This window comes from Muntiacus reevesi, chromosome 6 (assembly GCF_963930625.1).
Source record: "Muntiacus reevesi chromosome 6, mMunRee1.1, whole genome shotgun sequence".
Lineage (NCBI taxonomy): Eukaryota > Metazoa > Chordata > Mammalia > Artiodactyla > Cervidae > Muntiacus > Muntiacus reevesi.
The window spans coordinates 30,917,133-30,935,166 of NC_089254.1; the positions used below are offsets into that span (position 1 = coordinate 30,917,133).

Sequence of the window (18,034 nt, forward strand, 5' to 3'; positions counted from 1 at the left end):
TGCCGTGCCCTCGTCCAAGGGATCTTCAGGACCCAGGGATCGAACCTGCACCTCTTGTGTCTCATGCATTGGCAGGCAGGTTCTTTACCACTTGCGCCACCTGGGAAGTCCATAGTTTACCTTTCTAATTATTTAACAGCTCTCATCATTACCCCTTCTCTTCCTAGGCTACTGATTGTCTTTACTTAGATAGTCACCCTTCATAGGGTGTGGCTGTAAAGGGGTAGTATGCTTATAAAGGGATCTGTTCAGTTCAGTTGCTCTTTAGTAGCCTGCTCTTTGCGACCCCGACTGTAGCATGCCAGCTTCCCTGTGCTTCACCGTCTCCCGGAGCTTGCCCAAACTCATGTCCTTTGAGTCGGTGATGCCATCCAGCCACCTCTTTTCTGTCGTTGCCTTCTCCTCCTGCTTCAGTCTTTCCCAGCATCAGGGTCTTTTCCAATGATACAGGGATCGCATGAGGGAAGTGCTAGGTACAACAGAACTGCTCCAGATCCTGATTGTGATTGTGGGTCCAGGAAGGTATACATGATAGAAATCATGAACTTTCTTTTTTGTCTTACTGTGACATTGGCCTTTTTGCCTTTCCCTCAAAGTAGATCTTACAAATATATCAACTGGTACTTATAGAGTATATCTTTCAAGTCATTATCCTATGTGCTAAGGAAGATATAAACACACAAAAGATATGTTTCTGCCCTGAAGGAATTTGTATTCTAATTAGATAGAGATAAACAACACAAATAATAGCAGTAAGATAAATTGTAATTATCTCTTAAAGGAGCTACAAACAAGATGCTACTTTGAGCTAGGGATATGTAGAGGATAATTCTTCATTGAGAAGATGGCATTTAAGCTGAGTCTTGGAAAATGCATTGGTATTTGGCAGTCAGAAACAGAGACAAAGGACATTCTGAAGAGAAGGAAAAATATAGTGTACTTTACACAGTTATAAGTTTTCCTGTTATAGTTCATAAAAACTTGGGATCTACACTTCATGAATACTCAAACCCTATCTTAATCAATTTTGTTCTCCAAAACTCTTAAAAGCATTTTGGTCTGATGCTTAAACTCTTATAAGTTATGTATTATGGCCCTGGACTTAATAATTTAGGTCATTTTGTTTATTCTGATTTTAATGGCTCTGAGGACGGTAGACTATTTCTAAGTCTTAATGCAGTCAACAGATAGTAAATATATAAGTCAAAAAGGCTGATATTTCTGTAAAATTTTCTTTGTACAGAGTGAATTTGAGTAAATGGAGTTTTCAGAGCATATAATTTTTTAAAAAAATTTTTTAATTTTTTATTTTTACTAATTCTAATGATAGGGAGATTTGTTATCCTTTTTTTTTTTCTGAGCATATAATTTTATTTTTTTTTCCATTTCTTTTTCTTTTTCATTTATTTTTATTAGTTGGAGGTTAATTACTTTACAAAATTGTAGGGGTTTTTGTCGTACGTTGACATGAATTAGCCATGGATTTCCACATGTATTCCCCATCCCGATCCCCCCTCTCACCTCCCCAGAGCATATAATCTTTTAAGACATTTCTGTAATAATTCTCTAGATTGCTTTCCTCCCATTTTTCCTACTCGGTGAATGAATCACATTTACTTAAAAGCAATAATAATTTTTTCCCCCATAGGTTTTCTGTGAAGACCCTGATTGACCGGTCCTGCTTTGAGACAATTGATGATTCTTCTCCTGAATTTAACAACTTTGCAGCCATTTTGGAACAGATTCTAAGTCACCGACTGAAAGGTAATAGCGCTAATGTATTGTTTATTCTCCCAACAGTTCTGTGATTAATAAGCTTGAGATTTTAGAAATTATACGGATTAGTGTGATTTAGACTGCAGCATCTTGAGAAACAAAAAACTGATTTTAGAACACCTACTCTTTTGGCTAGGTCCTATTCTTCAATTTATACCCATTTCCAGGATGCATTAAAAATGTTGAATATTAATTGCCACATACAAGAAGCAGATTCACTTTCTATATGTAATTAAAATAAAAGCTTAAATTAAAAGTTAACTCATCTTCAGAGATTACTAGTGGCATTTTAATCAGTTTACAGAGGAGCACCAGGCATTGTTTGCTAAATCCTTTCTTCATTAAATTCAAAATCTTTAGAAAATCTAGCAGTAAGTAGATTAAAGAAGAACAATGTAAAAGAGATGCTGGACTTTAAAAAAATCAGTAAATGTATTTATGTCAGAAACATAAATCTCTTAAAATTTAAAAGAAAAAATTAAAACTGTGTTCCTTCAGACATATGATACTTTTAAATTAAAAATATACATCTGTAAAATATAACTGATAGCATCAAGAAATAGTATGTAGTATATAAATTTTAGTAGTAAAAAATGATAACTTTATCACATTAATTCTGTTGCCTAGTTTCCCTAAAGGAAATTTGATCATTAGATGTTTTCACTTAAGTTTTTAATTATCTTTAGAATCTTAATGGTATAGTAATTTCAAATGAGTAATGTTTTGGTGATATAATTTATGAGCATCTCAAATTTAATCTGAAATTAATTCTGTTTTTTTGCTTTTTAGTGCTGAAAGCATCAAGTTTTAGTATAATTATTTAAATCAGTTGAGCAGTCCTGCAGTCTTATAATAAACGGTTGAATTTAATTAAATTAATTAAATGGGGTAACAAAATCTGAATTCATTCAGCTCTTTGCATCTTAAAATGGGATCCGTAAAAATTACTGGTGCTTTTCTGTTAAAGTTCATTGTTCTGTACATTTAAAGGGTTATTTATTTTTCTTATTTTTGCTACTCAATATTTTCTAAATTTTCCACATTACCCTTTATGAGAAAATAAGTTTTTATGAAAGCAAAATGTCTGAAAATATTTTGAAATATTTTCATAGTTACTATATTGTGCTATCATTTTTTAAATTTTATATGTAAATTTACAAATAATATTTTAAAACATATGAAATACGGTGGTGGTTGAGGTATCTTAATGTTCCACAAAGGTTTTATCATAAGACCTCAATTCCCTTGATTTGGTATACCATTTAGCATGTAATTTGTTCAGAAAATATATAAACTACAAAGAAAACAAACCGTGTTGATCTAGCCATGCTGAGTGATGGGGTAGACTCACTACCATATAAGTGGCACGTCTCTCTGCCATCTTCTGAATCATGCCTCAGCAAAATACACATCATAGACCTTTAGACTAACTTCTTCACCGTAAATGTTATTTCTATAGAAGCCAGTGGACTGTTATGTTGAGAATACATTCTCTAGTTATTTTATGGATAAGAATTCCACTAGAATGACAGTAAGAAAGATGATTCTGAAATCTGTGAATTTTTTAAGCTTGGTAAGATTAATAATTCAAAACATGGTTTTAAAAAACTTCCTGTAGATCTACTATGGTGGTCACTGTTGTTAGTATGGATATGAATCATGAAATGATCTGTAACTTTCTTGATGAGGTAGTTTATTAAATATTCAGGTGTCTAGAAAGTTTCATATAGTATTGCCCATTTTTTGCTATTCTAATAATTAACAAATTGCCTTTAATTTTGCAAAAGTTATATGCTTATTTTGATAATATAGTGTGTTCACTTAGAATCTAGTTAATGTAACAGCTAATTTTTTTCTATTCTTTCCTTGATAGAAGTACAGGTTTAAAATGTATAATTTCCTGGGTTTACAAGGCTTACTTTTCTGTAGCTACTTTTTATTTTTTTAATAAAAAGGCATTTAGTTTATCAGTTTTGTTCAGAGGAAAAACAAAAATTCACCCCAGGCCCACTATAGGCTGTGCTGACACAGTTAGCAAAGAGAGCTTCATTCATTCTAACACCCTCATTATAAGAAAACAAGACTGTTAAAATCACATATATTAATGTCATCTGCAGTAATTCTGTAATAAGATGATGATCTTACTTTTCTGGAATGTAGCTGAGAGCTGAGAATTGATGACAGAATGGAAAGTTCAAAGAGGCCTTAGTTCATGTCTTCACTTCAGTCACTTTTTAACTTTTGCTCTAAAGCATAATCCTTTTCTCCAACTCACTTCCACGTCCCCTAATAAAAGGCGCTGCAGATGCTGGATATGTAAGTGGAAGGTCTTGTTGAAGCCGGGTGGGAACATCAGGCATTTTGCCAGCTCAGCAGCAATCACACCCCACCTCCACAGTACCACTTCAGGCAGCACCATTAATCATAGCTTCAAAATCACTAGTCTGTCTCCTACTGAAGCAATCCACCCAGCGATATTTCCAGCTGGTGGACATACGGTCTTCATTTGAATGCTTCTGATATCGGGGAACAAAGGATAGTACAGAAGGCCATTATTTTTTAGGCAGTTCAGATTGTTAGAAAATTCTGATGTATAATATAAGAAGTCAGCTTAGGTGACCGTGCTTTTCTGCCTCTTTTTAAAATTGTAATTGTGAGCCTACTACATGTTAAAAGTTGCTATTACATAATCCTTTTTCCTTAGTTCCCCTTTTCTTTCTTCAGGTGAAGTATCTCTAGTTCTTTCCGTCTTCTGGAACCACTCTAGTCTCATTCTTTGGGTTTATCATTGGTTTACTGCATCTTAAAATCTGGTACTCAGAGCTGAGGAAAGTGCTTCAGATAGGCTAACTTCTGTGTTGATAGGAGTTTCAGATTACAGTGACTTTCTGATTCCCACATCACACTTTTGTTTATGTTTAAGTAAAGGCCAAGTAAAATCCCAAAGCTTCTAAAAGCTTAACTGTTGCTTGTTTTATGTTTTAGATTCTCTAAATCAGTTGCCAGAGATCAAGTTTGATAGTGACAAATGAAGTATTATTTTCCTAATCATTCTCTTCATTTATTTTTAAAAAAATATTTATTTATTTGGTTGTACCAGGTCTTAGCTGTCATATGAAAGTGTGAAAGTGTTAGTTCCTGAGTCATGTCCAACTCTTTGCGACCTGTCAGGCTCCTCTGTCCATGGGATTCTCCAGGCAAGAATATTGGAGTGGGTTGCCATGCCGTCCTCTAGGGGGATCTTCCCCGCCCAGGGATCGAACCCAGGTCTCTGGCTTGCAGGCGGATTCTTTACCATCTGAGCTACCAGGGAAGCCATTTGCCTTTTGCGAGATCTTTCAGTTGTGGCATATGGGATTTTAGTTGTGGCATGCAAACTCTGAGTTGCAGCATGTGATATCTAGTTCCTTGACCAGGGGTGGACCCCGGGTTCCCTGCATTGGGAGTCTTAGCCCATGGACCTCCCCGAAAATTCCCCTCATCATTTATTCTAGAGATAGATGAAGTGGCTATAAAAATAAAATTGAGGAGGATTTCTACTTTCAGGAAGATAAAGTGGACATACTTTCCCCTATTACTCCCATTAAACCCTGAACCTATAAAACTCAAGACCCTGAAATGTAGGGAGAAGAAGTCTAGGGACTTTGGTTCCTTAAGAATGGCATAGTGGCAGGTCTCTTGGATTTTCTGCTTGCTTTATATCCCACACTGAGTACTGGATAAGCCAGTAGCCTGTAGGCATCAACAGGGTGTAGGATGGTGCCCATACACAAACAGTCTGACAAAGATCTGCTGTCTCTAGCTGAAAGAGCAGGCATAGAAGGAATAGAACAGCCTGGCAAGATAGGAGACTCTTTAGACACAGTCTACTCCCTTTTAGCCAAATACTACAGAAAAACTGGCATTACCCCAACCCAGACCTGAAGAGGCTGAATTCATCCTCACGAGAGCTTAGAATTCATCCTCACGAGAACAGAGCATCTCAGCAGCACCACAGTGTGGTATCAGCGGAGACCAAGCAGAGAGCTGGCGCGTCTTCCCTCCTCGCTGGTTGTGAGCCTCGTCTTCTCGCCTGGATTTTGATCCCCACCCAGCAGCAATGAGGTGGTGTCAGCAGAGGTGTATTAGAGAGTTATGTCTTCGACTGTCACCCAGCAGTGATGAGGCTGCTCCCAGTGCCTTGTCAGTCAGCTTGTACTCCCACCTCCACCCAAGGCTAATGAGGACTCCTCCCTCAGATGTCAGTGACGGCCCCAGGGAGCTTGGACTTCTCCCTCCATGTGTCAGCAATGAAGTGTGGTGCCTTCCACCCCGTGAGCTTCCCCTGCTGGGGCAGGGTCACAGAAAGCCAGTGAAAACAGAGGGTTTCCATAAGATCCATAGTCTCATAACACAGTATGAACATATCCAGGTTTCATTCGAAGGTGGCTTTTCATACCAAGAAGCAGGAAGGTGTGTAACAAAAGGCAATAGATGTCAACACTGTGATGATAAAAGGTGTTAGAATTACTGCTACAGATCACAAATCGGTCATGATAAAAATGCTTCACTGATCAATTACAAACATTCTTGAAACAAGTGAAAAAATAGAAAAACACTGCAAAGAAGTAGAAGATAAAAAGAAAATACAAGTGGAAATTTTGATACAGAGAAGTACAAAACCAAAATGAAAAGGTTTATGGTTAGGCACAGTAAGAAAGTGGAGGGGGAAGAGGAAACAGTCAGTGAACTGGAAGACAAAGCAATTGAAACTTCCTAATTGAATAACAGAGACTCAAAATAATCTAAAGTTAGAGAGAAGAGCCTTAAACAAAAAGCCTCAGGGATCTGTGGGATCATAACGAAAGGTCTAAAATTCTTGCCATCAGAGTCCTTGAAGAATAGAAAGAGGACTAGACTCTAAATGGACTTAAATAATGACCGAAATTTTCTGAAATTTGGCAAAAGATGTAAACATACAGACTCAAGAAAATTTCCTTTTATTTTGTAGTTTTTTGTTTCCTCTGCTTTCGGTTTCTCTGCCTTTTTCCTATTTCCTGTGAATTGTTGAAAACTTTTTAGAATTTCATCTTTATGGATAGTGTTTTTGAGTGTATCTCTGTGTGTGTGTGTGTATGTGTGTATAGCAGTGGTTGCTCTAGGTGTTATATATACATAACTTGTCACAGTCTGTTGGTATCATCATTTTCCAATCTGAAACTTAAAAACTTTACCTTTCTTCATGAACATTACTCACCCCATATATAAATTATTTTAGCTATTTCCTGTAATACATTTCAAACCACATTAGACAGTGTTACAATTTTTCTTTCCACCGTCAAATTTAATTGAGAAAATTTAAGAGGAGAAAGCAAGTCTGTTTTTCAGGTTACAAAGGGACTTAACTGCTATGTCATTTCTTGAGTTCCAAGATCCCTACTTGGTCCTTTTTTTAAATTCTCCAAACTCAGAATCTTCTTCGCTTTGTTTTATATATAATGTCAGGGTTTAGGATTGTATTTAGCAGAAGGAGAGAGCATGTACTTTATCTTTCCTGGAATGAGTAGTCTTTAATTGTTTAATGTGAATAATTGCATCAGTAGCTTTTCTAATGTTTATTCATCCATATATCCTTGGGAAAAATCTAATTTGGACCTCATGTGTTATTTTACTATACTTCATAAAATTTAGGATGTAGTTTTTTTTCCTTTTTGGCTCTGCTGACTCTCGGTTGCTCTGCGGGCTTTTCTCTAGTTGTGGCAGGCAGGGGCTGTTATTTAGTTGCGGTGCATGGGCTTCTCATTGCAGTGGCTTCTCCTGTCGGGCTCCAGAGTGCAGGCTTCGAGTTGTGGCACGTGGGCTGGGGAGTTGTGGCTCCTGGCCTCTGGAGCGCAAGCTCAGTAGTTGGCGTGCACAGGCCTAGTTGCTCTGCAGCATGTGGAATCCTCGCAGACCAGGGGTTGAACCTGTGTCTCCTGCGTTGGCAGGCAGATTCCTTACCACTGAACCACCGGGGAAGCCCCAGTGGTGAGTTTTGGTTCTGAGTTTATGAGCAAAATTTATCATTTTTCTGTTTGGTACTTGGTACTTTTTTTGTTGTTGTTATCAAGATTATATACACCTCATTAAATAAATGAAGGTGTTTTATCTTTTATTATTCTTTGTAAGAATTTTGCATAATCTTGAAATCATCTATTAGGGAGAATTTGCCAGTAAAACCTCTGGGTCGAGTGGGGACAAGACAGTGTGCATACACAAATGCAGTTTAATGGCTAATTTACTTGCTTAATGCTTATCAGTCTGTTTAGGTTGTTGATTTCTATATTCTTTTCTACACTTGTCAGTTTCCTCTATATCCTCTTAATTATTTAACCTCTGTTAGTTGCCATTTTTCCTTTCATTGTGACACACTTAAAATAGATGAATTGAACTGAATGCTTTAAAAAAAGTCAAAGCTTACCGAAGAGATCTAAAGATAACTCACATGTTCATCCTTATGACATTGTTAAAAGCTACGATTCTGCTTTTCAAAGAAACCTACTCCCTCTCTTCATCATTTACTAGCCATCCCCTTCCTCTGAAGGATATGGTATACAGTTGTTCATAGATATCCTTGGAGGATTGGTTCTCAGGACCTCCTGGATACCAAAATCCGCAGAGGCTCGATTCCCTTATATAAAATGGCATAGTATTTACATATAACCTACACACACCCTCCTGTGTAATTTGAATCATCTGTAGATTACTTATAATGCCTAAAACAGTGTAAATGCTATGTAGACAGTTGTCAGTGCTTGGTAAATTCAAGTTTTTCTTTTTGGAAGTTTCTGGAATTAAATTTTTTTTCCCTCATCCGTGGTTGGTTGAATCCATGGATACAGAGGGCCACCTGCATTTGATTCAGGTTGCTGTTAAAGAATAAACAAAAGCTCTATTAGTGATTCCCTGGTATTATTTTCTACACAGATGTCCCCTTTTATACCAGTAATATTGATTATTAGTTTTTTCTCTTTTTTCATGAGCACTATTGCCAGAGATTTGTTAATTTTATTAGTCTTTCAAGTAGAGTAATAAAACATATAGCTTTGTTTTTGGCCTTGTTGATTTTTAACCTTCTCTCCAAATGATGCTTTGGCTACATTTAGAAGTTTGGATATGTTTTCTTTATACTAATATCCACTTTTAAGTAATTTTTACTTTTTATTATTTTTTCTTTAGCATCTGTGTTACTTGGAAGTTTATTTTTAATGTTTCTGAAAATAGCTTTTACATTTTCACTTTTATTTCTATGTTAATTGACTTATGATCAGAGGATTTGGTCTGTAGGGCAGATATTTTTGAAATTTATAAGATTTGCTTAATGGCTTAGTGCATATACTACGTTTCAATAAATGTTTTATTAGTTTCAATAAATGTTCTATATTGAGAAGAATTTGTATTCTGCAATTCTTGATTATGTTTTTCAAATACTAGTCACATTTTTGTCAGTTTGTTCTATTAATAACAGAAGTTTTAAAGTATTATTCTGATGAATTTATTAAGTTAGTCTTATAGATATGTCTATTTTTGCTTTATGTATTTTGAGTCTATTTTGAGGCATTCAGTTTTAGGGTTTTATACAGTCTCTTATTTTCTGTTTATTTTTCATTTTTGACCTCTTAAGGATTTCTGTGAGTTTTTTTGCCATGTGTTTGCCATATTTAAAAGTGTATTTATTATTTTTTATCTAGTATTTCTACTTTTGTGTTGGGAGGAGAGAAGATTTTCCTTAAATTCCTGCTTTCCATTCCAAGGACAAATTTTTGCTGTCTCTATAGATAGTTCCAAACTTTTCTTTTCTTCTTTGAAAGTTATCATTATCCTTTGTTGTTGATTTGAGTGAGCAGTTAAACTTAATGATTAAAGTGTGTGATGTTGTGAGGTAAACAAGTCTGGCACCAATAGTAAGTATTCATTAGTTCCTTTTACATAGTTTCTATTGTCATGTAATTGAAAAATACTCAGATCTCTTGAAGAGTCAAAAATGGCAAGACTTCCTCTGTTGGCAGCGATCAAGAAAAAACTTCTGAAAGAGATTTCATTTGAGATGTCTAGGTCAAGATGCAGGCATTTGAATATAAGGAATAAATCATAGATAGCATGGAGAGAGGAAATGAGTTATGTCCAGGAAATACTGAGGAGTTTTTTTTGCTTTGCCCAGATAAATTCTGTATGTAGAAGGGCAGAATAAGGGTAGAAAGATAAGTTGGGATTACTTTTTGAACTACTTTGAATTACCTGAAGTTTAAAGTTGGACAAAATAGTGTAAGAAGTTATTCAAAGTATTTCAGAAGAATATATCAGAATTAACACATTAATCTGGAAACAATATCTAGGCACTTTGGGAGTTAGGAGAGCTTATCAGTAGGGAGTCAGAAATGTTTGTTAAGAGAAGTCTGGTTGAAAGGTAATGAGAGTCTGAACTTGATGGCAGAGGGAATTGAAATGAAAACAGAGGTATTGTTCAAGCAGAGTCTGTAGGACTGGAGAATTCACTGGTGGTCCAGTGGTTAGGACATCGTGCTTTCACTGCCACCGTCCTGGGTTTAATTCCTTGTTGGGGAACTAAGATCCCACAAGCCATGTGTCATGGCAGGAAAAAAAAGGTATATGTATCTATAGAACTTGAGTGTTGCTTATGTGTAGTAATGAGATTGGAGAATTGAAAAGATGGTTTTCAATTAAAGATGAATAAGAAACAGTGGTGCCAGGGAACTCAGCTCAGTGCTCTGTAAGAACCTGTGTGGGAAAAGAATCTAAGAGTGTGGTTGTGTGTGCAACTGGTTAACTTTGCTGTGCAGACAGAAACTAACACTACATAGTGAATCAGCTACATGCCAGGGAAACTTCTTAAAAATGAAAAACACTCTGATGTGTGTGTGTATATATATATCTGGATATTATATCACATATAATAATATACAATCACTGTGATATTTAATAAATTCATATTTAGCTAATACAGTATATCATTTATTATGTATATATTTTTAAGTTTAGATCCCCCCTTTTCCGAGTTTGCCCTTTTTTACACGTAAATTCACCCATTTGCACCCTGTAGCCTGGCTTTTAAGCACTTTTCTGCTCCTGTAGACACACAGTTCCTTCTCTACTTGACAGGGAAGGGTGCTCCTGGTTACTACTCGCTGAGACTGCTAGCGGCATTATTCCATTCTTTTGGTGACTGACTAATAGTTGACCGTATACCTGTACCGCATTTCCTTATCCATCCCTCTGTCAGTGGGTGTCAGGTGCCTCCATGTCTTGGCCATTGTAAAGAGCGCTGCAGTGAGCATAGGGGTGCAGTTATCTTTTGGAGGTGTGGTTTTCTCCAGATTTGTGCACAGAAGTGGAATTGCTGGATCATACGGTAGTTCTATATTTAATTTTTTAAGGAACCTCCATAGTGTTCTCCATAATAGTTGTACGAATTTATGTTCCTGCCAACAGTGCAGGAGGGTTCCTTTTTCTCCACACCCTCTCCAGCATTATTATTTGTATACTTTTGTTGTTGGCCATTCTGACTGGTATGAGGCTGTCATTGTAGTTTTGATTTGCATTTCTCTAATAGTTAGTGGTGTTGAGGATCTTTTCATGTGCTTTTGGCCATCTGTATGTCATCTTTGGAGAAATGTCTGTTTAGATCTTCCTCCTATTTTTTCGTTGAGTTGTTTATTTCTTTATATTGAGTTGCATGAGCTGTTTGTGTATTTTGGAGATTAATCCCTTGTTGGTCTCTTAGTTTGCAAATATTTTCTCCCATTTTGTGAAAATGGTTTTCATTTTGTTTATGCTTTCTTTTGTTGTGCAAAAACTTTTAAGTTTAAAAGGGTCCCATTTGTTAATTTTTGTTTTTATTACTCTAGGAGGTGGATCCAAAAAGATATTGTTGCAGTTTATGTTATAGTGTGTTCTGCCTGTTTTCCTCTAAGAGTTTTATAGTGTCTGGATCTTATCTTTAGGTATTTGATCCATTTTGAGTTTATTTTTGTGTATGATGTTAAAGAATGTTCTAGTTTTATTCTTTTACATGCTGTCCAGTTTTCCCAGCACCACTTATTAGAGACTGGCTTTTCTCCATTATTTTATTCTTCACTAGTTTGTCTTATTAGTTGACCAGGGTGCATAGCTTTATCTGTACACTTTCTCTTCTGTTCCATTAATCTATGTTATCTGTTTTTGTGCCAGTACCATACAGTTTTGATGACCAAATACTTTGTAGTATACTTTATAGTATAGTCTGAAGTCACGGAGCCTGATTCCTCCCACTGTATTTTTCTTTCTCAAGATTGTTTTGGCTATTGAGGGTCTTTTGTATTTCCATACAAATTGAAAACTTTTTTTGTTCTGGTTCTGTGAAAAAATACCACTGGTAATTTGATATGAATTGCATTGAATCTCTAGATTGCTTTGGGTAGTATAATTATTTTGACAAGATTGTCATTTTTCCAATCCAAGGACATGGTATGTCTTCTGTCTGCTTGTCATCTTTGATTTCTTTCATCAGTGTTTCATAGTTTTATGACTACAGGTCTTTTGCCTCCTTATATAGGTTTATTCCTGGGTATTTCATTCTTTCAGATGTGACAGTAAATGGGATTGTTTCCTTATTTTTCTTTCTGATGTTTCATTGTTAGTATATAGGAACGCAAAAGATTTGTTTACTAATTTTGTGCCCTGCAACTTTACCAAATTCATGGATGAGCTCTAGTAGTTTGGTGGTGTCTTTAGGGTTTTCTGTATACACTGTCATGTCATCTACAGACAGTGACAGTTTTACTTTTTTCCCAATTTGCATTCCTTTTATTTCATTTTCTTCTTTGATTGCCTTGGCTAGGATATCCAAAATTATGTTCAATAAATGTGGTGGGAGTAAACGTCTCTTGTTCTGTTCCTGATCTTTGAGGAAATGCTTTTATTTTTTCACCATTGAGAATGATGTTAGCTGTGGGTTTGTTGTATATGACCTTCGTTTGTTGAGGTAGATTCCCTCTGTACTCACTCTCTAGAGAGTTTTTTCTGCATCTGTTGAGATAATCATGTGGTTTTTATCCTTCAGTTTGCTAATGGGGTGTATCACATTGATTGATTTGCATATATTGAAGAATCCTTATTTCCCTAGGATAAATCCCACTTGATTATGGTATATGATCCTTTTAATGTATTGTTGGATTTTGTTTGCTAGTACTTTGTTGAGGATTTTTGCATCTATGTTCATTAGTGATAATTGGCCTGCAATTTTCTTTTTTGTGGTATCTTTGTCTGGTTTTGGTCTCAGGGTGATGATGACCTCTAAAATGAGCTTAGGAGTGTTCTTTCCTCTGTAGTTTTTGGGAGGAGTTTCAGAAGGACATTGCTATTGTTGCTTTCTTTTGATTTTCATTTGTATGAAATACCTTTTTCTGTTCCCTCACTTTCAGTCTGAATGTGTTCCTAGATCTGAAGTGGGTCTCTTGTAGATAGTATATATATAGGTCTGATTTTGTATCCATTTAGGCAATCTTTGTCTTTTGGTTGGAGTTTTTAATCCATTTACATTTAAAGTAAGTATGTATATGTATGTTCCTATTGCCATTTTCTTAATTATTTTTGATTTGTTTTTGAAGATCTTTTTTCTCTTCCTCTTTTTCTTGACTTCTCTTCTGATTACATCCCATGGGCAGAGGATTCTGGAGGACTACAGTCCACAGGGTCACAAGAGTTGATGACTTAGCAACTAAACCACCAGCACTTGTAAATTATGTATTGCTTTTCCCTTGCTGCCTTTAATTTTGCTCTGCATTTCATTTGTTCAGTTGGACTAACATGTGTCTTGGCATGTTCCTCCTTGCCTTCATCCCGTATGGCACTCTCTGTACTTTCCTGGACGCGAGTCAGTGGTTCCTTTCTCATGTCAGGGAATTTTTCAGCTATAATCTCTAAAAATGTTTTTCTCAGGCCCTTTTTCTCTCTTGTCTTTCAGGGACCCCTATAATGTAAATGTTGGTGTGTTTATTATCCCAGATATCTCAAAGGTTAGGTTTTACATTGTAATCCTTAATCAGTGACTATAAAAATAGTAAGAGATCTAGGAAAAAATCTAGCAGCTAAATTAAAATGGAATGCTGAAAATATTCAAATTACACAAAAGAAGGCAGGGGGAGGAAAAAGGCTAAGAGAAAACAGTCAACTGGTAGAACTAAATCCAATTGTATTATTAATTGCATTAAATATAAATGACCTAGACACGCCAATTAAGAGAGATCATTTGGGGGAAAAACTCAACATAACAAAATTTTAAAAAATTTTACTATAGTACTACAGATAGTTTAAAAGATATAAAAAGATATTCCATGCAGAAACTAAAGGAAAGTTGGAGTGACTATTAATATCAGATAATGTGAATTCCAGAACAGTGAAAATTGATGTGATTGAATGTGGACATTTGCATAATAAAAAGAGAGCCTGTTTGTCCAGAAAACATAAAAAATCCTAAGATACATATAGTTAACAGAGCTTCAAAAAGCAAAAGCTGATGGAACTGACCAGAGAATTAACGATAGAAAAATCTACAAGTAGGGACTTCTCTGCTGGTGCAGTGGTTAAGACTCCATACTCCCATTGCAGGGGACATGGGTTTGATCCCTGGTCAGAAAAGTGATGTCTCACATGCCTCACAATGTGGCCAAAAAAAAAGAGAAAAATCTACAGTTGTACTTATCAACTACAGTGTCCCTGTGTGGATGCTCAATTGTTTGCTTGTGTTTGACTCTTTGCGACCCCATGGACCATAGCCTGCCAGGCTCCTCTGTTTGTGGAATTCTCCAGGCAAGAATGCTGGGGTGGGTTGCATTTCCTACTCCAGGGGATCTTCCCGACCCAGGGACTGAAACTTCATCTCTTGAGTCTCCTGCTTTGGCAGGTGGATTCTTTACCAACTGTACCATCTGGGAAGCCCCATCGACTACAGCTCATAATAACCAGTAGGTCAGATAGACAGAATATCAGTAATATAGAAGATCTGAACAGCATAACATAACAGCAATAATATAAAACAGCATAAAAATATTACAGCATATAAAGAATAAAAAATAGCATATAAAAATATTATAACAGCAATAATATAGAAGACCTGAACCAACTGACTTAATTGACATTTATAAAACAGTCCACCCAACAGCAGTAGGTTGTATGTTCTTTTCAAGGGCAAATGGAACATTCAAAAAGATCTTATTCTGAGCCATTACACAAACCTTAACAAATTTAAAATAATTAAAATCATACAAAGTATATTTTCTGACTCTAATAAAATTAAACTAGAAGTTAAGAACAGAGGATCTGAAAAATCACCAACTATTTTGGAATTTTTAAAAAATCATAAGTAATTCATATTTCAAAGAGGAAGTCTCAAGGAAACTTAGAAAGTATTTTGAACTGAATGAAAAATTAAATGCATCAAACCATTTATGGAATGAAGTTAAAGCAGTGTTAGAGGGATATTTAAGGCATTAAATAAGGAAGCTTGTATTAGAAAAGAAGAAAGTTTTAAAGCCAATAATTCAAAATTCCACCTGAAGAAACTAAAAAAACCAAGAGAAAATGAAACCCAAAACAAGTGGAAAGATCAGAATAATAAAGGCAGAAATTGGTGAAATTAAAAACCTAAAAACAATAAATAAAACCAATCACATGAAAGACTAGTTGTTTTAAAACATTAGTACGTTTTAATTTGATTAACTCTTGGTCCAGAGTGAGCAAGAAAAGGAGAAGACATAAACTACCAATATCTGGAGTGAAAGTGGGCATATCATTATAGATCCCACATTCAAAGGATAAGTAAGTACTATGAACCACTCTTAACATAAATTTGACAGCATGGATGAAATGGATCAATTTTTTCAAAGACAAATCCTAACAAGACTTAACAGAGAAATCGATAACTTGCCTAGCCCTGCATCTGTTAAAGAGATTGAATAAGTAGTTGAAAACCTTCCAGCAAATGAAACCAATGCTGTCTTTTATAAGGGCCCTAACCCCATTCATGAGGGCTTATGATGTGATAACCTCCCCAGAGCCCCACTTTCAAACACTGTCACACTGGGGATCAGGTTTCAGTGTTGGAGAGATGCAAACATTCAGTGTGTAGCAGGGGTCTGCAGAAGTCTGCAGCAGGGATTCTTAGCCTTGGGATTAGTGACATTGTGGACCTGATAATTCCTCTAAAACTCAATATTGTTAAGATGTCAGTTCTTGCTACATTGACTATAGATCCAGTGTCCTCTCAAAATGTTAGCAGGCTTTTTTTGTAGATATTAAACTGACTCTGTAAATGGCTAGACTAGGTAACTAGAATAGGCAAAACAGTTTCACAAGGGAAGAACAAAGTTGGACGCTCAAAGTCTCTGATTTTGAGAACTTTCAGGAAATAGTGATTAAAGGGTGTGTTATTGGTAAATTACAATTTCAATTAAATATTAAAGTAAATTAAATATTAGGACTTCCCTGTAGCTAAAACGATAAAGAAGCTTCCTGCAATGCAGGAGACCTGGATTCAATCCGTAGGTCAGGAGGATCCTCTGGAAAAGGGAATGGCAATCCACTCCAGTATTCTTGCTTGGAGAATCCCATAGACAGAGAAGCCTGGAGGACTACAGTTCATGGGGTGGCAGAGTCGGACACGATTGAGCAACTAGCACTTACTTACTTACACTTATTGGTAAAAGCTTTTATATCTACATAAATATATAAGTTGCTAAGTCATGTCCGACTCTCTGTGATTTCATGAGCTGGCTCCTCTGTGCATCGAATTTCCCAAGGCAAGAATTCTGGAGTGGGTTGCTATTCCCTTCCCAGGGGATCTTCCCAACCCAGGGATTGAACCTGGGTCTCTGGCTTGGTAGACAGATTGTTTACCACTGAGCCACCTGGGAAGTAGAATGGACTAGAGTCCAGAAATAGAGGCACACAGATATGGTTGATTGGTTTTTTACTAAGATGAAAAGGCATTTCACTGGTTAATTGATCATCTTTTCCAACAAATGGTGCTAGAACAGTGGAATTCAGCTCAGTTCAGTTGTTCAGTTGTGTCCGACTCTTTGCTACCCCATGGACTGCAGCACACCAGGCTTTCCTGTCCATCACCAACTCCCAGAGCTTGCTCAAACTCATGTCCATTGAGTCGGTGATGCCATCTCATCCTCTCTCATCCCTTTCTCCTTCCACCTTCGATCTTTCCCAGCACCAGGGTCTTTTCAAATGAGTCAGTTCTTCGCATCAGTTGGCCAAACTGTTGAAGTTACAGCTTCAGCATCAGTTCTTCCAAGGAATATTCAGGACTGATTTCCTTTAGGATTGACAGGTTTGATCTCCTTTCAGTCCAAGGAACTCTCAAGAGTCTTCTCCAACACCACAGTTCAAAAGCATCAATTCTTTGGTGCTCAGCTTTCTTTATGGTCCAATTCTCACATCTATACACGACTACTGGAAAAACAATAGCTCTGACTAGATGGACCTTTGTTGGCAAAGCAGTGTTTCTGCTTTTTAATATGCTGTCTAGGTTGGTCATAACTTTTCTTCCAAGGAGTAAGCGTCTTTTAATTTCATGACTGCAGTCACCATCTGCAGGGATTTTGGAGCCCAAAAAGTTAAAGTCTCTCACTGTTTCCACTGTTTTCCCATCTATTTGCCATAAAGTGATGGGACTGGATGCCATGATCTTAGTTTTCTGAGTGTTGAGCTTTAAGCCAACTTTTTCACTCTCCTCTTTCACTTTCATCAAGAGGCTCCTTAGTTCTTCTTCACTTTCTGTCATAAAGGTGGTGTCATCTGCATATCTGAGGTTATTGGTATTTCTCCCGGCAATCTTGATTTCATCTTGTGTTTCATCCAGCCCAGCATTTTCCATGAAGTACTCTGCATATAAGTTAAATAAGTAGGGTTACAATATACAAAGACAATATACAGTCTTGATGTACTCCTTTCCCGGTTTGGAACCAGTCCGTTGTTCCATGTCCAGTTCTAGCTGTTGTTTCTTGACCTTCATACAGATTTCTCAAGAGGCAGGTCAGGTGGCCTGGTATTCCTATCTCTTGATGAATTTTCCACAGTTTGTTGTGATCCACACAGTCAAAGGCTTTGGCATAGTCAGTAAAGCAGAAATGGATGTTTTTCTGCTTTCTGTGATCCAACGGGTGTTGGCAATTTGATTTCTGGTTCCTCTGCCTTTTCTAAATCCACCTTAAACATCTGGAAGTTCACAGTT

At 36.5% G+C, this 18,034-nt stretch overlaps 1 protein-coding gene across 8 annotated transcripts in view; it reads left to right on the forward strand.

Moving 5' to 3' along the window:
• The window catches only part of RUNDC3B (RUN domain containing 3B), a 154,864-nt gene that overhangs the window by 25,176 nt on the left and 111,654 nt on the right, over positions 1-18,034 (forward strand). For 6 of the 8 annotated variants that reach the window (XM_065939652.1, XM_065939650.1, XM_065939648.1 and 3 more), the window contains exon 2: positions 1,649-1,764. Coding sequence is in view for 5 of the 8 variants with exons in the window: in XM_065939650.1 (XP_065795722.1) it covers positions 1,649-1,764 (116 nt within the window). In the remaining 3 variants the exon portion in view is untranslated. Of the gene's footprint in view, positions 1-1,646; positions 1,765-18,034 lie in introns of those variants that run through there. The other 2 variants (XM_065939651.1, XM_065939653.1) reach the window with 2 other exon arrangements.